The 26,049-nt window shown below is 42.8% G+C and overlaps 1 protein-coding gene across 1 annotated transcript in view; it reads right to left on the bottom strand.

Annotated features, from left to right (window-relative positions):
• Positions 1 to 842: 842 nt before the first annotated feature.
• LOC309546922 (acetylgalactosaminyl-O-glycosyl-glycoprotein beta-1,3-N-acetylglucosaminyltransferase-like) overlaps positions 843 to 26,049 on the bottom strand; it is a gene marked incomplete at both ends in the record, with an annotated part of 166,875 nt that continues 141,668 nt past the window's right edge. Inside the window, one exon of the mRNA XM_082246629.1 lies at positions 843 to 2,009. Within this exon, the coding sequence (XP_082102755.1) occupies positions 843 to 2,009 (1,167 nt within the window). The remainder of the gene's footprint in view (positions 2,010 to 26,049) is intronic.

Genomic DNA, 26,049 nt, shown 5'->3' with positions numbered 1-26,049 from the left:
AACAGTGTGAATTTGCTGTCCCCTCAAAATAACTCAACGCACAGCCAATAATGTATAAACTGCTGGCAACAAAAGTGAGTACACCCCTAAGTAAAAAAACTTCAAATTGAGCTCAATTACCTATTTTCCTTTTCTGTGTCATGTGACTCATTAGTGTTACAAGGTCTCAGGTATTAATGGTTAGCAGGTGTATTAAATTTGGTGTTATTGCTCTCACTCTCTGGAGTTTCTCTGCTCTCACTCTCTGGAAGTTCATTATTCCAACATGATAATGACCCCAAGCACACCTCCAAGATGGCCACTGCCTTGCTAAAAAAGCTGAGAGTAAAGGTGATGGACTGGCCAAGCATGTCTCCAGACCTAAACCCTATTGAGCATCTGTGGGGCATCCTCAAACTGAAGGTGTAGGAACCCAAGGTCTCTAACACCCACCAGCTCCGTGATGTTGTCATGGAGGAGTGGAAGAGGACTCCAGTGGCAACCTGTGATGCTCTGGTGAACTCCATGCCCATGAGGCAGTGCTGGAAAATAATGGTGGCCATACAAAATATTGACACTTTGGGCCCAATGTGGACATTTGCACTTAGGGGTGTACTCACTTTTGTTGCCAGGGGATTAGACATTAATGGCTGTGTGTTGAGTTATTTTGAGGGGACAGCAAATTTACACTGTTACACAAGCTGTACACTCACTACTTTACATTGTAGCAGAGTGTCATTTCTTAAGTGTTGTCACATGAAAATATATAATAAAATATTTACAAAAATGTGAGGGGTGTACTCACTTTTGTGAGATACTGTATGAGCTATACAAAAATAGGCAAAAAAAACATTTATTTCTCATTAAGGTTGAGCTGATTTAGAAATATTTACTATCTGTGTTTTGCACTTTGGTTTGGTAAACTTTAAGGTTTTCCACATAATTAACATTTCATAGGGTATAAAGCGATGGACCATAAGCATGTCACGGTAATAACAAGGATCAAATGAGTCTATTCCATTTGGCATCTCGATACCAAATGTTCTTATTCCCTCATGATTATCTGGCCTCAGACCGGCCTTCTTAAGGCACATTCCCAAATAAGCATCATCAATAGGAAAAAGGGGAATGTGAGTTGATTTCCTTGAGATAGCTTTAGCTGTAAAACCAGACATAAGGATACCTCCTCCTCCACAGTAGGGTGCGAAAGAATCACCAGGAAAAAGTTCTTCTGGCACATAATACTTGCTATACTTTTCACGAACAGGTGGCATCCCTATATTTAGTGCTCCAACAAAAAGATGCTTTTTCAATCCATTAAATTCTAAGCCTCTCAAATATGTAATGACATTTAAAGAGTTAACAAAAACATCATCGTCGCCATTAAAAATGAACTGTGCCCCTGGGCACCGAAGATCCATCCACTTATGGAAAAGAACCTGTTTTAATGTTAAGTTGTAGAAAGTGTCTTCAAAGTCCCACTGCAGGATGTCTCCATATGTGTGACTCTCTGCCTCTAGCAGCTGCAACATCCGTTTTGATTCTTGCTTGTTCCTTGAAACTCCGCTAAGAAAAATTCTTTTCACTTTGGCACCTTCGTAGCTTTTTTCTTCTCCCCATGTTTTTCTTATGGCTTCCCGACGCTCGTAATTGGCTGGGGCTGTTTTGATGGCTAACAACAGGAAAACATCTTTGGAGCCATTTCTCCCATCACACTTCAAAGGGGAGTTAAGTATCAATGGAAAACTTTTACAGTGACGGTATGTCAAAAAATCTTTCATGTTCTGTGGCTGGTCATTAAAGTCTGTGAAATTTTGAGCGCTGTTATTTTCTACACACTTTACAACTGGATAATCAGTAATGACTGGAAGAATATGACGGACAACCAGCTTTTCTGCTTTAGTGGTTTCAGTTTGAGCTTGCTTAGTTTCTGAAAAGAAGAGAGTTCGAAGAACGATCACAGTTACCATTAATGTAACCAGGAAATGGAGAAAATTCCTTTTCATGATGATTCTGGGTAAAAGTTGACGCTAAGAAAGGTGCAAGAAAAAATGCATTAGAAATGATGGCTGAGTTAGTGGTTGGAGACAATTTTATTTTACATATCTTTTTAAAAGTGTATATGTTTTGAAACTGATTCTTTTTTATATTGAGATATACAGTGCATATACAATAACAATATATAAACGTTAAGGAAACCTGTACTATGGAACAATGGAGGCTGCCACTGCTGGCCTCTTTCTGAAAATAGTTGCCTGGCTATCTCTAGCTACTGTCCTTTCTGAATTACTAACCTTTAATAAGCATAAAGCTAATGAAGATATTGGAAGACCAGAACTTCTGATTTGCACTGGTGTTCTGGGTAAGTGAATCAACGTTAAAGCTTTTGGGTCAACAAAACTGCCAGCCATCTAGAATTTTTCAAAATGAGTGTTCTGCAATGACAACCTATACAGTTTCTCATTGCTGGTTACCTTAAATACATTATGCACTCATGACACAGGACTCACATTGGAGCACAATAGAATCTGTTTGCCTGCACACTCTTTCTCTCTGACTGAATCTTTACAGCCCATCTGAACAAGCAGGCAGAAAGTGACTTATTTACTTCTGCTTAAAGGGTTAGTTCACCTTTACCTAAAAGCTGCCTTGCAGATAAGGGGCAACTGTAGATACTATAAATAGGCACCACAACAGATATACAGTGTAAGCTAAAGGAAAGTGTACTATGAGGTCCTTCATGCACCGCTAGTTACGATCGGGGGAAAAAGCGCATCCCCGGACACAGCAAATCCCCAAAAAGGTTAAGGAGTCAATGAAATTGGCTTTTTACCACGCGATCGGCTGTGTCCAATCACAGCCGGTTACAACTGTGAACATACAGCGGTTAGCCGCTGTTCCTGGCTTCTTCTCCTCACACACTGATCATGTGAGGAGGAGAACATAGAACTGTGAGCTACCTGTGATTTGTACACACACCACTGTGCACCAAACGCCCCCCCCCCCCAATAAAAAGAACTTTTCAGATCAGTGGACCTGTCATACAGCCCATCTGGATCTGTCATACAGTCCATCAGTGGATCTGTCATAGAGTCCATCAGTGGATCTGTCCGGACAACCGCTTAGTGCTGCCATCAGTGGATCTGTCATACAGTTCATTAGTGCCGCCATCAGTGGATCTGTCATACAGTTTGTTAGTGCCGCCATCAGTGGATCTGTCATCACAGTCCAGTGTCAGGCAGGCACTCTGAACTGGGACACGTTGCAGGCCCATATTGCTTGGTGTTCCATGGGACGTCCGCTGTGATAGGCTAAGCAGATGGAGCCCATTTAAAGTACACCTGCCTCATGTTATGATTGGATATTTTGCACTTTGGAAACACCTATTCCAATTGAGATGTTTCCATGTACCTTGACTTATGTTGTCATTATAATAGAATAAGTAGCCAATTAGGCCTTTATGGTCCAAGATAACGGGAACCTCAACATAGGTGCGAGCATGCACACACGCACGTCCGCCTATTGAAATCTACAAAATCACTATGCTAATATGATCGTATGATGATTATTGTGTCATCACTACTTGTGGATAGCCTGTTTGTTTGGCCCACTCTTTGCTTTGCCTGCCATGATCTGATTCGCATTGGGAAATATCGGTCTGTCTTTGGTCTCTCTGGCCCTGAGGAAGCCTCGTGAGAAACGCGTCGGCTTGCTGGGGACCCTTAGACCGTGCTCCATCAGAGACCCTAACATCATCTCCTGATACCACGTATCGGCATCGCCAATGGGGAATATATTTCTACATATGCGTTTTTTGTTTTGGTTGCTATGTTTTTATATATGTCACTAATGTTAAACATTCCCGTATTATGTACTAGTTTTATAACACTAATATAATAAAGCTATATTTTAGACAAATTTTGTGTTGTATATGATCCTCCTGCTCCCATTGGCCTTGAAAGCCCCACCTTTTCTATATTTTTTTTGTGCTAATATTTTATTGAGAGAACGAATATTCGGACCAACGTTACTGCCCCATCCCAAGTTCATTTATAAAAAAAAGCCCCTTCACTCAAAGATAGATTAGTAAGAGGAGTTATTTATCCCCCTGTTTTACCCAAAAGTAAATTTTTCAGCTTTATAAGGGTTTTCATGCTTGAGGTAGGTGTTCAGAATGTCGCCAAATAAAGTTAAATGTTAAGAAGAGGAAGGAATTTCAATCAACGAGTATGGGATGAGTGTATCAGATTCATGATCTGGTCCCTTGTTCTACTATTGGAGTTATATATGTGCTGGAATGTGGATGTGGACACCAATATGTGGGGCGTACATCTAGAGCTCTGCACGTGCAGGTTAGTGAACATGGTAAATAAATGACTGAAAACATCTACCCTGCGCTTGAGTAAATATCCCGCACCTCAAATACTGCTGCCACTGCTTATTAATCAGTGACTCAAAGCAATTATATAACAATACCACAGTGCAGAAAACAGTCCAAAAATCCCCTAAATGTGCGACAGGTGCTACCACATATGACTAATAAAAATTAAATATATGGACATAATACATAGAAATGTTGAATGAAACTAACAAGTGAAAGGGGTTAGTGAACATGTTTGTGGTTATTGGTGCCTCAGGTCAAGTATGGGATTTTATGGGCAGGAGTATAAGACAATAAGCAGAAATAGTATAATACACAAAAATTTATTGCATTGTAGCAATATATATACAACAGTTAAATGGTGACTTTAATGGGTAAAGTCCCATTGTGCAGTGAAGAGGAAGAAATAAAGTGTGTTTGGCATGTGGTAATAAGTGACTTAGAAGTGGTTTGTAAGTGGTCTTGCTCTGCTGTTTATCATGTCAAAGACTGGGATGAGTGCAGAGAAGGTGCCAGATCGGTGATCCGACATGTTTCGGCCAACTTAGGCCTTTATCAAGGATATTTCACCGATTCTACAGATAATCAAAAAAGAGGGGTATCAGGTAGGGCAATATTGTACTGAAAACATACATAATTTAGACATCTGTAGGTTAACATACAATTGTATTGTCCACTTCCTAAAACTGGCTCGTCGCCATCAGGTTCTTTGTCTGATTCAGTTGGATCGTCCCAATCATCAAGATCACTTTCCTGAAGTAGTAAATTGAGGTCGCAGATGGCTCTGAACTCTGCCGCAGTGAATGCTGGTGTGGTTTGTGGTTGTGTGGATTGTTTTTGATAAAAGGTTTTTAGTAGTAGGTTTCTGGCAAATAGATTTACGTCTTTAATAGTTTCAAATCTGTCTATACTGGTATTCGGGCAAAAAGAGAGTCCAAGTGATAGTACCTCTTTTTGATCTTCTGTCAGAATATGAGGTGATAGATTTATGACCGTTTTTCTAGTTCCTGTTTCTTCTCCGTTTGATGTTTTTTTGGGGGTTTTGGGGTTTTCCCTAAAAAACCCCCCTGTTGTTGTTGTTTGAGGTCCACTTTAGATCTCGTGAAGATATCATGATGTTTAAGAGGTGGGTGTAGGTTCCCAGAATGTGATGCTTGTTCTTCCTGAATCAGGGTTGTTTCTTGGGGTTCTGTTTCTTTGGTATTTTCCTCGTCTGGTCTTGGTTGAGGTTCATGTGGTTTGGTGGGTTCACGTCTTCTGTTTTTGTAGTGTTCTGTACCAGAATTGTATGAAGAGGAATCCGAGGAGTAGTAAGGTTGTCCTGTTCTGTCAGTTGATCTACCGTATTGAGTTTTACGATTAGGGCGTTGATTGGACCATTTATAGGCCCTGCCTTGTGCAAAGGCGTTTTTGTCACGCCAGTACTTCCTTTCTTTTTTACGAAGGATATCTTTGCCATATTCTTCTATATGTAGTTTGAGTTTCTTTTCTTGTTCACTGTATAACTCAGCTTTTTTAAGGGGGGCCAGTTGTTCATAGGTCTTTTTGATGTCAAGATCCAAAGATTTTATTTGTCTTAGATATTCTTCTTGTAGAAGAATCATCAGGTTGCGCGAACATTCGTTGAGTTGGTTTTCCCATTCCTTCTTTAGTTGGGCGGTAATATTCTCCATAGTGGGAAAAATTTGAATTCTGAGGCCTACAGGATTAATTTTCTCGCTGATATAGCATTCGAAAGTTTTGATATGCCAATGTAGTGAGGATTTTCTCTCTAGGTGTTTTTGGAGGGTTCTGAATAACGCTAGAATATCTACTTACCTTAATACATATATTTTTACATAAATCTCCCAAACTGTTAGACGATCTCAATCAATGTGGATTCTGCCAGTCAAAGCCACATTGGATCCTGGATCGGGTCTTTCGATTCAGCAAGTAAATACCACCAGAATTGAAGCCTTTTAAATACTTTTTATACTCTTTCAATGTACTCATGCAGCATATTTGTTCCTGCATCACCTGGACAAAACCTGGGAAGGCATGGTCTTAGGAAGTGGACAATACAATTGTATGTTAACCTACAGATGTCTAAATTATGTATGTTTTCAGTACAATATTGCCCTACCTGATACCCCTCTTTTTTGATTATCTGTAGAATCGGTGAAATATCCTTGATAAAGGCCTAAGTTGGCCGAAACATGTCGGATCACCGATCTGGCACCTTCTCTGCACTCATCCCAGTCTTTGACATGATGAACAGCAGAGCAAGACCACTTACAAACCACTTCTAAGTCACTTATTACCACATGCCAAACACACTTTATTTCTTCCTCTTCACTGCACAATGGGACTTTACCCATTAAAGTCACCATTTAACTGTTGTATATATATTGCTACAATGCAATAAATTTTTGTGTATTATACTATTTCTGCTTATTGTCTTATACTCCTGCCCATAAAATCCCATACTTGACCTGAGGCACCAATAACCACAAACAATTTCGTCGGGATGGTGGCAGAAACGACTATAATCTTCCAATGTAAGATCCAAAAAACTTATCTCTTCAGGGGTTAGTGAACATATTAAGAATATTAAAAAGGGTAAGACCAACCACAATGTCTCCAAACATTTTAAGTTGGTTCATAACCAAATTCAGCATTCACTTAAATTTTGGGGTATAGAAGAAGTAGAACCCCATTGGAGGGGGGGGGGGCAAAATATAAGATATCCTAGTAGGAAAGAATCATCTTGGATTTATGAGATGAAGATATTAGCACCCAGGGGTCTCAACATTGACTTTGATCTCCAATGTTTTATAGGTGATAGATAGTTGAATTTTATTTTAACACGAGTATTTGGTTATTTCATTTTTATATTTTTTTCGTATATATTATTTTTATTTTTATTTATCATATTTTTTTTTTATTTTCATTTTCCTTTTTTTATTTATTTATTTTTAATTTCCATTTTATGTTTTTTTTTTTTTATTTGTTTTTTGTATTTTTGTCTGTGTTGGTATTTTCAATTATTATGTATAATAAAATTTCCTGGTAGTTGATTCAGTCCCCGTTCACATTAAGGCGACCTGTGAGGCGACCTGGTCGCCTCACAGGTCGCCGTAGGTCGCCTTCCATAGAGAAGCTGCGGACCCGTTCTAATAGGAGCGACACAAGTCGCTCCGACTTAGAAAAAGGGTCCAGAGCTTCTTTGGGGCGACCAGGAGTTGACCGCCATAGACTTCAATGTTATGAAGTCCGTGGCGGCCGCTCCGAGGTCGCGGCGCGCTGCTCGCACCGCGACCTCAGAGGTCGCGGTGTGAAGTAGCGTCGCTCGTATGTGAACGGGCACTCAGTGGATTGTTTTTAAATATTCTGGGAAGGAGTGATTTGTTGTGTATAGAATGTAGAGGCTCCGGTTTTTACAGATTTTACATTTTTGTAATTTTAGTTAGGCTTCCTTGCGTGGTGTTCCCATATCCTCATAGCTTGTTTTGTTCTTTTCTGTGCACACCGACTCTGGAAGTGTGAGCTTGTCCGATCAATTATAAAGTGTATTCAGGTGTGTGCATATTGATTCACAGCTATTGAGGACCATTCAAATGACGGGATGATTAGGCTGACTCCACCAGTACTGAAGAAGTCAACGTGTGACGTAATGCATAAGGGGGCGGAGCCTTACACCCATTGCACTTCACGGACACTCACTCCTAACGTGCCTTTCCTGCTTTCCTTGTAAGTGTAATACTTTTTTATGGTCTAATAAAATTTTAAACAGAGAGCATTAGATCTTGCTTTCATTTCTCCTATATTCACGCTGAGGATGTCTGAGAGACTCAGATGAGAGATCTACCTTTGGCTACCTTTGGTTCCCAGGATATTGAATTGCTGCCATCCCCTTTGGGAATATGCTGGTTCTGACCCGCTGGTAAAACAGGGGTCAGAATGGGAGGTGAGCGGCCATTTCTTTCGGTGGAGGATTAGCACAAGCACTTTTGGTCCAGCACTGATCAGCACCTTATGTTTGCACTTTTTGCACCATTTATATATTGCTGCACTTTATGGACCTTTTTGGACTATTCCTGTATGAATTTGCATAGCCAATTTCGTCTACTAGTAGCGATTTTACTGGTTCACTCACTTTATATTTTGCTGATTTTGCACTTATGGACTTTTGCAATTTTGCACGGTTTACGATATTTTTAATATTGTTATATTGGGCTATAACCTGTACATTGCACCTTTGCACAATTACGTTATTTGCACTTTGCACTATGCATTAATTAGTATATGCATTTTTTGGTTTGGATTTTATCATTTATAGCACACTCATCAGATTTATTTCACTGTTTAATGCATTTTCAATATTTTTGTACCTTTAGTGTCACAACACGGTTCACTTTATATAGCATCCCAGTAGTTTATTCATTGTTTACTATGCTATTTACACTCACTAGGGAAGATCGGATGGTGTTATTATTTTCAAAACAAACACATCTTGGAAAAAGAAATTACTCAATGGTGAGATATTCTACTATTAGAAAAATATCTAAAAGTCAATAGAATTCCAAGAGGGCTGAGAAATTAACAAAGCTCTGTACAAGGCTAGAGGATAATCTCAAGAGCAAATGGGTTGGTAAAATGCACGATTGTAACAAAATACTTTTAAAACTTTTAATGTTCAATATTTTTTATTAAAAGTTTTGCAAAATAACATAGGAAAGATAGAAATTGGAACATTTGTCAAGAAAAAATGTTACAGCATCAGAATATAATTGCGTCAATGACATTCATAGAATGCCCAAAAATTATGCATATAAATCCTAATACAAAACAACTTGTGTCAAATAGTTGCATTTAAAGCAGTAATCACCAGCAACATCCACGTAACATAACAGCATGGGAAAACGTTAACTGGAAACAAAATGGAAAAAAAGTCATATTGGATTATCCCGATAAAGTAAAGTGCAGAACAATGAAAGCAGAAGAGAAAGAGGAACGGAAAAGAAAGGGAAAAATAGAAAATGAGAGAAGAGCAAGTCAGAGTCTGTCCCCCCCAGGACCATGCCCCAATACAAATATAGTATGCCTCCCAACGTTCAGAGAGCCTGGAGATATGCCACCCACTGGTTCCACACCTTCTCAAACTTCATCTGAGTGTGTCTCTATGGATAACTTTTAAAACTTTTAAACCGTATTAAATCACAGAGGCAAAGGAACTTAGGAAAAAATACTAGCCTCTTATAGTGACATAGAATGCTTTGGCAATTGGGATAGGATAGTCAATGACCAAATGGCCAGCTTTGCAACGGATCTTATAAGCTAAAAATTGGGGAAATTTGAGAGAGATAGGGTTGATTATCTATGGGAGTTTGATTGGAGGAAAGGAGTAGGAAACAACAAAATACATGGTACGGAAGAAGGTACATTCAAAGATAATGAGTACAGAAGATGCCCATATAAACCACAGGAGATACAGGGCAAGGCCAAAAGGCAAAATAAAAAAAAGGGGACCCCCGCAATATAAGGAAAACAATAGAGGAGGAAATCATTCTGCTCAAACTGGACAGAGAAGAGGACCACCAAATAGGAGGAACAATCAAAGAGATCGTGCAAGATCCTCTCCAAGGAACCCAGAAAGTGAGACAAAATGGGTCATGAGTAGGATGAGCGAACCCGGACTGTATTGTTCAGGATCATACCAGACTTTTGGGTATTCGGTACCCGGACACGGACCGGAACATTTCACTGTATGTTCGGGATACTGTCCGTTGTTCGGTAATGTTATTTGATGTTTTGGCGCGGTTTTAATGTTTTGGTGCGGTTTTAATGGCACAATTTCAACAGGTGCAAGGCAGCCAATCAGCAAGCGTTTAACTAGTTTGCCCTTAGAAGCCATCACAGCCATGCCTACTAATGGCATGGCTGTGATTGACCCAGACTCTATATAAGCTCGAGTCACATAGTGCCGCGCATCACTCTGCTATAACTATACTAGGGAGAGGTTCCTGATGCTGCTGCTGAGGGAGAGATAGGAGATTATTGTAGGGGCAGGCTGGAGATTGCATTCAGGGAAAGAATAGGAAGAATCTTCTTTAATCAGACAGCGATCTACATTGATTGTATTGTGTGGGGATGCAGTGCACGATCTTTTGCCCTGACCTGAGCACAGTCAGGAGGAGGAGGGAGAAAAAAAAACTTTTATCAGTCTGTTAGGTGGGCGGCGTGCGGTGTGTAGCGGCCATGTAATGCAAGCTCAGTGCATATGTGTCTGCTTAATCTGCATTTAAAAAAAAAAGGAAACTTTTTTCCTTCATATTTTACTTAGACATACAGTGTTTAGACACTGCTTTTTGTAATCTGCTCTTCAAAAGCACGAATGTAAGGCAAAAATATTTATTTTTCAGTATTTAGGGGAAAAAAAATATTTTTCTGTTTTTCATTTTTATTCAATAGCGGAATAGAACAACAACAGTATCCAACCTGTTAGGCGTGTGGCGTGTAGTGGCCATGTAATGCAAGCTCAGTGCATATGTGTCTGCTTAATCTGGATTTAAAAAAAAAAAAACTTTTTTCCTTCATATTTTACTGTGACTTACAGCGTTAAAGACACTGCAATTCAAATCTGCGATTCAACAAGCACCAATTAAGGGGACAATTATTTTTCAGTTTTTCATTCATACGTTATAGTGAGATACACCCATTGGATACTGTTGTTGTATTCTGCTTTGCAATAAAAACCCATTTAGGGGAAAAAAAATAAATTGCAGCCTAGTTTGCATATGTTACAGTGAGATACACCCTGTGCATACTGCTGTTGTATTCCGCTTATCAATAAAAACCCATTTAGGGGAAGATCCAAAATTCGATAAATATGAGGAGAAGGTCAAATAAGGGACGTGGCCTGGGTCATGGTGTTGCTGTTGGAGCTCCTGTTGCAAGGAGAGGATGCGGTAGATCTGTGCCAGCTACACGCACAGGTGAAACACCTTTCTCAGCTGCGAGTAGGCGACAGAACCTGCAGCAGTATTTGGCAGGGCCTAATGTGCCTCTACAAATGTTGAGGCCAGAACAAGTACAGGGCGATAGTAAATTGGGTTGCTGACAGTGCCTCCAGTTCCTTCACATGGTCTTCCACCCAGTCTTCTGCTGAAAGGTCAGAGTTGGTACCTGCAGCCCATGTCCATCAATCTTTCACCTCACCCCCTTGCAAATCAGCCAAGCACTCTGAACCCAAAGTCATGCAGCAGTCTCTTCTTCTTTTTGATGACTCTGTTAGCATGGTTTCCCAGGGCCATCCACCTAGCCCTGCCCCAGAAGTGGAAGAGATTGAGTGCACCGATGCCCAACCACTTATGTCTCAAGATGAGTACATGGGAAGACCATCGCAGCACGTCTCGGGTGAGGCGGTGGTCGCACAGAGCCACCAGCACAGCAGAAGAGGGAGCAGGGTGCAAAAGTGGAGCGGCCGTGCCCTAGACACTATGCCTGCTACTGCCTAACGCAGCAAGGGACCGAGCACACCAAAGGCAGCTCAAATGAGTTCCCTAGCATCTGTGGCAAGGTCCACCTAACTATGTATACGTGGACCAGTAAGCACGGTCAGGGAAGTTATATCTCCCTAACAGCACACTGGGTAAATGCAGTGGCGGTTGGGCCTGAGGCGGATAGCAGTTTGGCGCATGTCCTTCCACCACCGAGGATAGCAGGGCGCTTCAGTTTGCCTTCTGTTCATAACTCCTCCTACTCCTCTTCCTCATTCTCTACCGCCTCCTCTTCCGGTCAGCGTAACATCTTCACCACCAACCTCCAGGGGAAAACGACAGCAGGCAGTTTTAAAACTTGCCTGTTTGGGGGAAAAATCACACACCGCGTATTCAACAGCAGACCGATGAGTGGTTGCTGCCAATGAGCCTCAAGCCGGCCTGGTGGTGTGCGATAACGGGTGAAATCTCGTAGCAGCTCTGGGCCTTGCCGGTTTGACACACATCCCTTGCCTGGCGCATGTGCTGAATTTGGTGGTGCAGAGGTTCCTTAGAAATGACCCCGATATGTCAGAGCTGCTGCAGAAAGTGCAGGCCTGTCAGCGCTGCAGCGTAACTTCGGCCTTCCCGCTCACCGCCTCATATGTGATGTGCCCACAAGGTGGAACTCCATCTTGCACATGCTGGCAAGACTGTGGGAGCAGCAGCAGGCCATAGTAGAGTTTCAGCTGCAGCACGCATGCGTGAGTCACTCTGCGGAACAGCACCACTTCACCACCAATAACTGGGCCTCCATGCGTGACCTGTGTGCCTTGTTGCGCTGTTTCGAGTTCTCCACCAACATGGCCAGTGCCGATGACGCTATTCTCAGCTTAACTATCCCACTTCTATGCCTTCTTGAAAAAACACTTCGGGCGATGATGGAAGAGGATGTGGCACAGCATGAGGAGGAGGAGGAAGAGGTATAATTTCCAAGGCTTTCAGGGCAGTCATTCGCAAGTGGCTCAGAGGGTGGGTTCCTGCACCCACAAAAGCCAGGGACACAATTGTCCAGCAGGGGCACAGTTCTTGAGGATGACGAGGATGAGGAGGATATGCAGTGTCTCTGCAACGACCGCCGAGTTTCCCACATTGTAATTTGTGCTGATTACTGGGTGGCCACCCTGCTGGATCCCCGTTACAAGGACAACGTACCGTCCTTAATTCCCTCACTGGAACGTGATCGGAAGATGCGCGAGTACAAGCGCTCGCTGGTAGACGCGCTGCTGGTGGCATTCCCACCTGACAGTGGGGCACAGTGGAAGCACAAGGCCAAGGCAGAGGAAGAGGTCGCCAACGCAGCCAGGGCACCGCCAGCACCTCAGAAGGCAGGGTTAGCATGGCCGAAATGTGGAAAAGCCTTGTCAGCACGCCACAACAAGCAGCAGCACCACCAGCTGATATAGAACGTCTTAGCAGGAGGCAGCATTTCACTAACATGGTGGAGCAGTATGTGTGCACACGCCTAGACGTACTTAATGACAGGTCTGCCCCCTTCAACTTCTGGGTCTCCAAGTTGGGCACATGGCCTGAGCTTGCCCTTTACGCCTTGGAGGTACTGGCCTGCCCTGCAGCCAGTGTATTATCTGAGTATGTATTTAGCATGGCTGGGGGCGTTATCATAGACAAGCGCAGCCGCCTGTCCAGAGCCAATGTGGACAAGCTCACGTTCAATAAAATGAACCAGGCATGAATCCCATAGATCTTGTTCGTACCTTGTGCAGAATAGACATGTATACCGGCCTTACCCAGCCATTGTTGTATTTGATCTTTCTTACTCTTTTGGGGTGTACCCTAATTTAAAAACAATTTAATTAAAGACCAAAACCAGTGTTGGCTACCTCCTCCTCCACTGCCGCCTCCGCTTTCACCTACACCGCCATATCCACCGCCACCTCAACCTCATATGGGCCTCGTCCTCCACCTACATCATTCAAGATTATTATTTTTTATTTTTATGTTTTTTATGTTATTTTTAGTTATTTCCCTATCCACATTTTTTTGCAGAGCACTTGCCATGCTCTTAAGATGATTTTGCTGCCATTTGCAGCCCTCTAGCCCTTTCCATGTTTGTTTTAGAGCCATTTTAGTGCTCAAAAGTTAGGGTCACTATTGACTTCAATGGGGTTCGGGATCGGGGTAAAGTACGAGGCACGAACCCGGACTTTTTTTTCAAGTTCGGCCGGACCCGCCGAACCCGGACAACCAGGTGTTCGATCAACTCTAGCCATGAAACCAGAAGAGTCGAGCAACACAGACACACTCTCAAAGGGAGGTGGTAATGTTAAGAATAGCAATGCCACACGACATGAGAACAAGAGTGTGCCTAGTATATAAATATATATATATATATATATATATATATATATATATACAGTATCTCACAAAAGTGAGTACACCCCTCACATTTTTGTGAATATTTTATTCTATCTTTTCATGTGACAACACTGATGAAATGACACTTTAATACAATGTAAAGTAATAAGTGTACAGCTTGTATAACAGTGTTTTGCTGTCCCCTCAAAATATCTCGACACACTCAGCCATTAATGTCTAAACTGCTGGTAACAAGAGTGAGTACACCCCTAAGTGTCCAAATGTCCAAATTCGGCCCAATTAGCCATTTTCTCTCCCCGATGTCATGTGACTCATTGTTGTTACAAGGTATCAGGTGTGAATGGGGAGCAGGTGTGTTAAATTTGGTGTTATAGCTCTCATTCTCTCATACTGGTCACTGGAAGTTCAACATGGCACCTCATGACAAATAACTCTCTGAGGATCTGAAAAAAAGGAATTGTTGCTCTACATAAAGATGGCCTAGGCTATAAGAAGATTGCCAAGACCCTGAAACTTAGCTGCAGCATGGTGGCCAAGACCATACAGCGGTTTACCAGGACAGGTTCCACTCAGAACAGGCCTTGCCATGGTCAACCAAAGAAGTTGAGTGCACGTACTCAGCCTCATATCCAGAGGTTGTCTTTAGGAAATAGACGTATGAGTGCTGCCAGCATTGCTGCAGAGGTTGAAGGGGTGAGGGGTCAGCCTGTCAGTGCTATGACCATACGCCCCACACTGCATTAATTTGGTCTGCATGGCTGTCGTCCCAGAAGGAAGGCTCTTCTAAAGATGATGAACAAGAAAGCCCGCAGTTTGCTGAAGACAAGCAGAGTAAGGGCATGGATTACTGTAACCATGTCCTGTGGTCTGATGAGACCAAGATAAACTTATTTGGTTCAGATGCTGTCAAGCGTATGTGGCGGCAACCAGGTGAGGCGTACAAAGACAAGTGTGTCTTGCCTACAGTCAAGCATGGTGGTGGGAGTGTCATGGTCTGGGGCTGCATGAGTGCCGCCGGCACTGGGGAGCTACAGTTCATTGAGGGAACCATGAATGCCAACATGTACTGTGACATACTGAAGCAGAGCATGATTCCCCTCCCTTCGGAGACTGGGCCACAGGGCGTATTCCAACATGATAACGACCCCAAACACACCTCCAAGACAACCACTGCCTTGCTAAAGAAGCTGAGGGTAAAGGTGATGGACTGGCCAAGCATGTCTCCAGACCTAAACCCTATTGAGCAGCATCTGTGGGGCATCCTCAAACAGAAGGTAGAGGAGCGCAAGGTCTCTAACATCCACCAACTCTGTGATGTTGTCATGGAGAAGTGGAAGAGGACTCCAGTGGCAACCTGTGAAGCTCTGGTGAACTCCATGTCCAAGAGGGTTAAGGCGGTGCTGGAAAATAATAGTGGCCACATAAAATATTGACACTTTGGGCCCAATTTGGACATTGTCACTTAGGAGTGTACTCACTTTTGTTGCCAGCGGTTTAGACATTAATGGCTGTCTGTTGAGTTATTTTGAGGGGACAGCAAATTTACACTGTTATACAAGCTGTACACGCACTACTTTACATTGTAGCAAAGTGTAATTTCTTCAGTGTTGTCACATGAAAAGATAGAATAAAATTTTACAAAGATGTGAGGGGTATACTCATTTTCGTGAGATACTGTGTATATATATATATATATATATATATATATATATATACACACACACACAGTAACAGTATATGGTAACAGTAGTGGGTAGGTAGGTACTTGCAGATATTTGCTTGTAGTAGGCACTGTGTCTGTCTGGCTGAGCCCGGGATGAAGCATGCGGCTGCAGTATAGAGCAAAGCCACTGCTTCCAGTGTATGGCTCCTCCTGTCACAGGCGAAGTGGATCTCATATCACTCCGCCTGTGAGCCGGTCCCTATACAGGAAGTAGCAGCTCTGTTGTAGTAGAGGAGAGCTGAGGCGGGAGTCCGACACAGCGGGGAGACGCAGGGGCAGCCGGGCAGACTTGAAGAACAGAAAAATACCGTATTTTAGAAATGACCACAATAACAATACAGTATATATATGCGATACTGCGATATATCGCATTACCAAAAACATGCAAATCTCTATTCCATTGTTCACAGTTAACTCTACACTGTTGACCTGTAAGAGCTTTAAAACATTGGCTATGGAAAGTATAAGGTTTGTTGCAGTTTTACAAGTGCACACAATTTTAACACTTGACATGTTGGGTATCTATTCACTTGGCGCAACCTCATCTTTTTTATTTTACCAAAATTTGGGTAATATATTGCGTTTATGTTCTCTAAATTTAACTAGTGCATTTTTTTGATTAAGCATTTAGTTAACCACTTGCCGACTGCCGCACAACTATATACTGCGCCAGTCAGCCTCTCCTGGGCAAAGTGACGCATGGGTACATCACTCGCCCACGAGCCTGTAGGGGGCAAATGTGCGCCGCCGCCGGCGAGCCCCGGCCCCGCTCGTTCACTGACATCCCTGCGCATGTGACCAGCGGCTCCGATGTCCGCTGGCCTCTCGCGATCTCCCTCAGGAGAGGGAGAAAGACAGACGGCTGATGTAAACACAGCCGTCTGTCATTTTCCCTTAGATCATGACAGAGGCTATGCGATCCTGCTATGTAGGATTGTATGTTTCTGTGATGATCTAACAAGTCACGCCCCTGAAAGTTGGAATCATGCCCCTAGTAATCATGCCCCACAGTAACAGTGCATATTTATAGCACTGATTACTGTAGTAATTTCACTGGTACCCCCAAAAGTGTCAAAAATGTCAGTCAAGGATCCGATCTATCCGCGGCAATGTCGCAGTCCCGCAAAAAAAATCGCAGATTGCAGCCATTACTAGTTATAAAAAAAAAACAATAAAAATTACATACATCTTTCACGTAGTTAGTAAATGCAATAACTTTTGCACAAACAAATCAAAATACGCTTATTGCGATTTTTTTTTTACCAAAAATATGTAGCAGAAAACAAATTGGCCTCAAATGTTGATTTTTACATTTTTTTTTTTGAGAATTTTATTAAAAAAATTTGAAAAATATTGTTATTTGTTCAAAATTGTTGCTCTTTTTTTGTTTATAGCGCAAAAAGGTGCAATCTGGTGATGTAGCCTGGTGACGAGCAGAGTATTTAATGATCCCCATTTATTTTTAGAAATGGATATCCGCAAATTTTTTTCAAACCGAAAATTGGATGATGTAGAATCTGATAAGGGAGCAAGAAAATAATCCAGACATGGTGAACAAGGGTCAGAATCAAGCGCAAGCAGTTCTAAAGGTCCAGTTCCAGCTCAAACAGAATGTAGCCATGTTGATGCCCCTGTAAATGATATTGGATTGTATTTTAATTCATCAAAAAAACTAACAGATGATCTTAAATATAATCTGCTAATAAATACATATACCCCACCAGAAAATTAAGACTTCAAGAAGGATTCAACTGGACCACGCTATTTCCATCAGGTGTGGATTAATCAATATTCACCTTTGCTTCTCCACAACTGAAAGGTGCGATTTGCAAGTATTGCACAGTTTTTCCACAGTCAGTTCATCGTGGGATACAAGGAGCATTCATAACTATGCCTTTCACAAAATATAAAGATTTCCATGAAAGTGCATGGAACCATATTTCATTGTCATGGCATAGAAATGCACACGTTGATGCAACAAATTTTTGGGAGATCAGAAAGAAACCAGAAACAAGTATTGTTTGCCAAATAGACAGCGCTGTCAAAAGGCAAGTTGAAGAAAATCTGAAAAAGTTTTTTCCAATTTTCCCTCCAACCTGTTTTTGTGGAACACGACATTGCTTTACGTGGGAAAAAAAGTACAACCAGAAACGAGCAAAGTCTGTACCAATTTTGCATTGAAGCAGGAGATGTGATCATAAAGAACCATCTGGAAAATGCACCAATTAATACACTTTATACATCAGTTCGTGTTGAAAATGAATTGATTAAATTATGTGAAGAAACATTACGAGAAGATCTAGTATCCTTAGTCAACATGTCAAATGGGTTTTCAATCATTGCTGATGAAAGTGCTGACATATCCGGAAAAGAACAGATGTCACTTTGAGTATGTTTTGTAGACACAAATAGCACCGTAGCTGTCATTAGAGAAGAATTCCTTGGATTTGCAACCTTAAAAGAAATGGATGCTATCTCAATTGTAAATATGATTATGGATACATGTTCTAAATTTGGATTAAACTTAGAAATACTCTATGGCCAAGGATATGATGGATGCTCTACAATGGCAGGAAAAGGAGGTGGCGTTCAAGCCATAAAAAAGAGAAAATATCCTAAAGCTGCTTTTGCTCACTGTGCTGCACATAAACTCAATTTGGTTGTTAATGACCTGAATGCTGTTCCTGATATACGGAATTCTATTGGCACTGTGAAAGCCATCATCAAGTTTTTCTGTGAGAGTTCAAAAAGAAGATCTTTTATTCCTAATGTGCCATTGCTGAGTTAAATACGGTGGACAGCCAAATACAAAAGCATTAGAATTTTTAGCTCAAACTTTGAAGATATTTTTAATCAATTAAACTTACTGGCCACTACAGCATCAGGGAAAACACGTCAGGATGCATATCAATTGCAATGTTCTTCAAGCACAGTGAGCTTCTTCTTTTGCTTGACCATCATTTCAAAATACTCATCAAGATTGGAATCAGTAAGTCAGGCTCTCCAAGCTGTTCAGCTTGATATCCTCAACATGTGTAATCACGTACAAGACCTTCTGACTGTGTTCCACGATCACAGAGAAAAAGCAGAAGAACAATTTAAGGAATTATTTTTAAATGTTCAAACAATGGCAGAAAAATTGAACATCAGACTTTGTGTTCCCAGACAATGTGGTAGGCTGGTATTTTGTTCTAATTTTGGTTCCTCTTCTGTGGAAGAATACTATCGTCAGTCTATCTATGTGCCATACATGGAATCAATCATTGCATAATTAGAATGCCGGTTTGGCAATGAAAACAAGAAAAATTTCAGTCTGTTCTCACTTTACCCAAGACAAATGGCAAAAATGACACTTGAGCAATACAAATGCCATATTGCAGACATCAAAGAAATTTATGACATTGAAAACCTGGCAGCCGAAGCAGTCACCACACAGATTTATTTCCATCAGTCCAGCAAGCAATTCTCATTTCTCTGACATTACCAGTGACCACTTGTACAGTGGAATGGTCTTTCAGCACAATGAGAAGGGTGAAAACCTGTCTGAGGTTGACAATGGCAGATGATTGCTCTTAGGGTGCTGGTGGTAGCCTGACGGCAGAGGAAGGCCCAACGTTTGCCAGAGGGTGGAGCTTGGACGGGAACCCCCAAGGTAAGTGACACAGGCTAGTCCGAGGTGCAGAATCTAAGTATCCACCGGTTTTTCGCCAGAGCCTCTAATGGTGAGGATGGACTTCGCTGCGTGTGAATACCAGGTCGCGGTCCTCAGGATCGCCCCACCAAGGGTGAACTGGTCAAGGTCCGAAGGCAGATAAGCAAACAAGGAAGATCCAAGAGAGTGGTCAAACAAGCCAGGGTCAGGACAGGCAGCAGATAAGCGAGGACAGGGACGAGCCAAAGGTCAACAGGAAATCAAGCAGGTAACAGGACTCAGGTTCAGAAACAACGGTAGGAGCTGTAGACAAGACAGCAAGGTGCAAGTGCACCGGCTGCCTTTAAATAGCCCCTTCTTGGAGCCAAAACGCCCAGGTCAACATGCGCATGCGTTTGGGCGAACGCATAGCGTGCGTGAGGTCATGCGCATCGCGCATGCGCAAACGCATAGCAATTATCATTAGCCATAGTAAACCTAGAGAATGGTTTTGCGCACGTGAGAACGCCCGTTGTGCTTTCTAACAGTCGTGGGTTTGTGCATGATGAGCATACATAGAGCAAAAATTGCTGAGAAAAAACAAGAACTGATTGATAAAGTAATTGATAAATTTGCACAGGACCACAGACATTTGCAGTTTCATTTTTTTCTAGATCACTAACCAGTGAACAAAAATTGTACGAAACTACTCATTGAAAAATGTGATTGTTAATGTTGAGCAAGAGTGTAGTGGTTTGCAGTTCCTAACCTGCAACAGTTATTCAGTTAAGTGTTTTTTTTTTTCCAAAATGGATGAGAACAGTTATTTACTTCAGAATATATAAATATTTAAGTTAATACACTTACTGTTATTTAATTTAATATATTTAAGTTAATACATTTCAAAATAAATACATTTATCATATATTTTATTTGTAATTTAATAACACCAAATGCAGATTCTACATGTGTTTTTTTTTATAACTCAGTTGTAGTGCCTTGATCATGTGTGTATGAATAATGTGGTGCATTCAATAGTGTCAATAGTGTAAACCAAAACAATAGTTTAAACCAAAAAAAAGATTAGAAATTGCCAATCAGACAATGGCAGCTTGATCCTTCTATTAAGCTTTTGCATCAAACCTTTGCATGCCTGCGCTTTTTTTGATAATGACTAAGCCCCTCCCCTTCATCACATTGTCAAAAATGGGCGGAGCATGGGTGACCTTAAAATTATGCCCCCCCCTGAAAAAAGTTCTGTGGTTGCCCATGCCTATGGCATGTCTTGGTTGAAATCAGCTCAGACATTGCAAACAGCAGGAAAAGGCATGAAGGAGGTCATCAAAGCATTGGCGCAAGCCACCGTGACTCAGCAGCAAGCCTCAGCAGAGGCAAATCGTTGCCATGAGGAACCGATGACCCAGCAGCAACAAGCCCTGGCACAGGCTGTAGCTGCACAACAGGAAAACACAAGGTTGCTAGCAGCCCAGTTTACTGCCCAGCAGTTCACTCAAACACAAGTGGTTGCCTTGCAGGAGGCAGTACGGCGTCTGGCTCAGGGATGAGAGCAAGCGGCGTTGCCACTGGCAACCAGATATCCATGAGAGCCAGCCATTTTTTGAAAAAACTGACACCCAGCGATGATGTAGAGGCTTTTCTCACCTTCTTTGAGAGCATAGCGGAGAGAGAGGGGTGACTAATGGGCTGGCATTATCTCCCCTTTCCATCTAGCCCACTACGACAAACTGGGAGGACACCTGGGGGTGTAAAAAACAGAGGCGAGGATAACCGACAGGTTTTACTGGCCAGAGGTGAAGGATGAGGTTAAAAGATATTGTGCATCTTGTCCCACTTGCCAGTTTACTGCCCCAGTGTCCCACTACAGAAATCCCCTGGTTCCCTTACCAATCATTGAGGTGCCATTTGAGCCTATTGCTATGGATCTCGTAGGATCCTTGGTAAAGGCAGCAAGGGGGCATCAATATATATTAGTCATCGTAGATTACGCAACTAGGTATCCAGAAGCAGTCCCTTTAAGAAAAAATTCCTCTAAGGCCATTTCCCAGGGATTAGTTTCAAATGTTTTCACAAACTGGGTTCCCTAAAGAGATACTGACGGACCAGGGCACCCCTTTCATGTCAAAGGTGACGGCTGACTTGTGCAAACTATTTCAGATTAAGCAGTTGCGGACGTCCGTCTATCACTCGCAGACCGATGGCCTAGTTGAGACGTTTAATAAAACTCTAAAGTCCATGTTAAACAGAGTGGTCCAGAAAGATGGGAGGTATTGGGATATGTTACGCCCTGTTCTGTTGTTTGTCATCCGGGAGGTTCCACAAGCATCCAGGGGCTTCTTACCGTTTGAGCTAGTGTATGGGCGAGGGCCCCGGGGGTTGCTCGATCTGGTAAAGGAAACATGGGAAAGTGAGTCCTCACCGCACAAAACTGTGGTAGAGCATGTTTCCCAAATGTGAGAGAGGGTGGCTAAGGTGATTCCATTAGTGAGGGAGCATCTGCAGAAGGCTCAGGATGCCCAAAAAAGGGTGTACAACTGGTCGGCTAAAGTCAAACAGTTTCAAATAGGAGATTGGGTGGCTGTTCTAATACCCATGGTGGAGAGCAAGCTCTTGGCCGAGTGGCAGGGTCCATTTGAGGTAGTAGAAAAGGTGGGTGAGATGAACTACAAGGTACACCAGCCCGGGAAAAGAAAGCAATAACATCTATCATGTAAATTTGTTAAAACCCGGGAGAGACAGAGAAAAGGTATCGGTGGTGGTAGGTGTCCAGTCAGGGGACCTTGCAGGGACTGACCTGGTGCAAGTTGCTGCTACCCTGTCTAGGCCCCAAACCCAACAAGCAAAAGAGTTTTTGCAAAGAAATAGGGACATATTTTCAGGGTTGCCTGGTCCCACCAATGTCATCAAGCATTACATTGTAACCAAGCCCAATGTAAAAATTCTGGTTAAAGCCTTATCGTATCCCAGAAGCTCATAGGGTGGCAGTGTGAGAATAAGTGAAAAGAATGCTTGAGCCTGAATTCATTGAAGAGTCACAGAGTGAGTGGTCGAGTCCAATTCGTATTGGCACCTAAACCCAACGGCACTCTTCGCTTCTGTAATGACTTTAGAAAACTTAATAAAATCTCCAAGTTTGATGCATATCCCATGCCATTGGTAGACGAGCTAATTGAGAGGTTGGGTCCAGCCAGGTATATCACCACGCTGGACCTCACAAAAGGGTACTGGCAGATTCCCCTAACCAAGGAAGCCAGGGAGGAAACAGCCTTCTCCACCCCGGAAGGCCACTTCCAATACAAAAGGATGCCATTTGGTCTATACTCCCCATTTCAATTGGCCATGGCTAAAACTTTGCGTCCACATCTACAATATGCTTCCATCTATCTAGATAACATAGTCATTTTCAGCACTGATTGGGATTCTTATCTTCCCCGGGTTCAGGCAGTCATAGCCTCCTTGGGAAGAGCAGGGTTCACCATCAATCCTGAGAAGTGTGCAATTGGGATGGAGGAAGCCAAATACCTAGGGTACATTGTGGGTAGAGGGCTGGTGAAGCCTCAAAGGAGTAAGTTAGAAGTCATACAGGACTGGCACCGTCCCCTAACCAAAAAACAGGTCAGAGCATTTTTGGGCATAGTTGGCTACTACCGGAGGTTTGTTCCCAACTTTGTAACTGTTGCTGCACCATTGACTGACTTGACCGAAGGCAGAAAGTCAGTGATGATAAAGTGGAATGCCGATGCTAAAGAAGCTTTTCAGAAGCCTAAGATGGCATTGTGCCAACATCCGGTGCTCGTAGCTCCAGATTTTGCTAGGGATTTTGTAGTGCAGACAGATGCTTCAAGTGAAGAGATAGGTGCAGTCCTGTTTCAAGAGATCAATGGGGAAGAGCACCCTGTAGTTTTCCTGAGTAGGAAGCTGAAGGCAGCGGAGAGTAACTACGCTGTGGTGGAGCGGGAGTGTCTTGCCATCAAGTGGGCTTTGGATGCTTTACGATATTTTTTCCTGGGTAGGAGGTTTTGCCTGGTGTCAGACCATGCCCCGTTAACCTGGATGAGACAGAACAAGCACACCAATGCCAGGGTGACAAGGTGGTTCCTTTCTCTCCAGGAGTTCAATTTCGCGGTAGAGCACAGACCCGGGAGACAACATCAGAATGCTGATGCTCTCTCCTGAGTCCATTGTATGGTGTCAAATGGTGCCTCCAACACCTCCATGTTGAGGCGGGGGGGGGGGGGATATGTACAGGACGCCAGGGTTGGGTCCCTGGATGGGTGCTATATAGCACCAATATTTGGGTTGTGGTTCCTTTATGGCAGTGGTTCTCAACTCCAGTCCTCAGGACCCACCAACAGGCCAGATTTTAAGTATTACCTTGGGGAGAAGCAGACTAAAATACTGCAATCACTGAGCAGCAAATTATATCACCTGTGATGTATTTCAGTTTTCTTGCAAATCTAGCCTGTTAGTGGGTCCTGAAGACTGGAGTTGAGAACCACTGCTTTATGAGAAGTGTGGTAGTACTCAGGGGGTCACGAACCCGGAGTTTCGGAGACCCTGAAGTGATATTCGGGTGAGAAAGGGTCTCCACCTCTGACTACAGTGATTCCAGCACACAGAGGGTTAAGAACCTCCAGGAAGCAGCTCTTAAAAGGCAGGAAGTAGTGATAGGTGTGTTGGTGAGGAGGTGAATACACCTGTCTTGCAGAGCTGTGAGTCTACTGGAGGCTGAAAAACAGTATTTAACAAGGACTGTTAAAACCTTGGGGTGAAGATCTACAAACTGTATGTGCCTTTTTGCTTTTACTTTGTGCTGAAGACAAGCAGACTTTATTTTGTATGTTTGTGCTTGTGTGCTGCTGGAAGCCGTATTTTGTTTTGCTTGCTGAATAAAAGCCTTTTTTTTGTTTAAAGTTTAATGTTTTTTGCACTCAGTCCTGTGGAGCCACAATCCCCCAAACTTTACAATGTGTATACCCATCTCACTCGGTATTTACTATGATTATGATTGCATTCCTCTCCTTGGAATATATCACCATGGAACAAACTATGCCACCCTGTATAGTTGGGGTTGACCTATATAGAGTTGTTATTACTAAAGGCGATTCATCACCATGTATAATAAGATATGGAAATGGCATGTTCTTAAGGCTCTGAATGCATTGTTAATTTACGTATATGCTACTCCCATGGGAGCTACTAGTTACAGGTTCCCCTGGGTTACCAATAGCAACAACATGACAATGTAGCGTATTCAATGTGCTTGGCTCAGTCAGAAAACAGTCTAGGGGTTTTGGTTTTTGTTGATTTATTTGAGAACTTGGATAGGAGAAGGGATGAATGGGATACTCCAACTATATAAACTATGCACAATTGCTGGGACTTCTATATAAGGCTGAGTCCGGCAAGGCTGCTGCTTCACCTTGATACTGCAGTGAAGGAGAATTAGATGAACTGTACTGTAATGTGTATCACTCTTCAGGGTCCTACTTGGCATCCCCTTTGTCCCTACTCTTCACGGTTATAAACAGCACCCCCTTTACTCTGACACTATGTGTGAGCTGGCTCCTTGATCCTCTGACTACACTAGAGTGGTCCCCCTTCCTGGGCAGACCCTTTGGCAAGTCCCCTGGTACTCACGGATGTTTTTCCCAGAAGATTCTGCCAGCAGCCCCACCGTCAGCCTCACTGGATCCTCTGCAGCTCAGCTCCACACCTGGTTCACTAGGCCGACTGCCTAAGACCACTTTCCTCTTGCTTCAGGAGGAGAGACAAGCCGTCAGCCTCCTCCTGGGACTCTGCTTCCCGTCAAAGATGGCCTGTCACATGTCCCCCGGCTTTTATGAGCAATCCCAGGATGCACAACAGGGGTGCCCACCCACTGAGACTCCCACAAAAACCAATGTGTCACTGGCTGGGTTTCCTCCACTGTCCAACAAGCTCCCTTATTGGATACAGTGGGGACATTCCCTCAGACCTAGTGAATCACACCTAGAAACATGTAACAGGGAACCTAACAGATCAGGCTCCCCTGATAAGCAGAAGGAGCAATAGATGCTTTTACCTAGCACCTACCTAGGAGGGTGCTATATAAGCAAATAATGTTATGTCTAAGCTATGATGCAAGCATTGGTTTGTGAGTACATTCACCTCCGTTTTTATACCAGTTAATAAAACATGTTTTGAGGATAATGTACTAGGCCTACGCGCCTTCTTTGTTTCCTGTACTTGCAGTTTGACCACCTCCTGTACCATCTCTGCAGCCTCTAACCATCCCTTTTATCATGTCTGCAGTCTCTGAGGGGGAGTCTGGAGAGGAGTCAAGAGTGGGAGGGCCACCAGGATGGGAGTCATGGGAGGAATCAGACTTGTGGACTGTGGATAGGAGAATATAGGATAAAACCAGAGTCCTCAAATTATAGCTATCTGACTGATCCCTGCCCGGTGCATCTGAAAGAAGGTC

The sequence above is a fragment of the Pelophylax lessonae genome, assembly GCF_965119305.1.
Source record: "Pelophylax lessonae genome assembly, chromosome: 1".
Classification (NCBI taxonomy): domain Eukaryota; kingdom Metazoa; phylum Chordata; class Amphibia; order Anura; family Ranidae; genus Pelophylax; species Pelophylax lessonae.
This window is presented reverse-complemented; position numbering and strand designations above follow the sequence as displayed.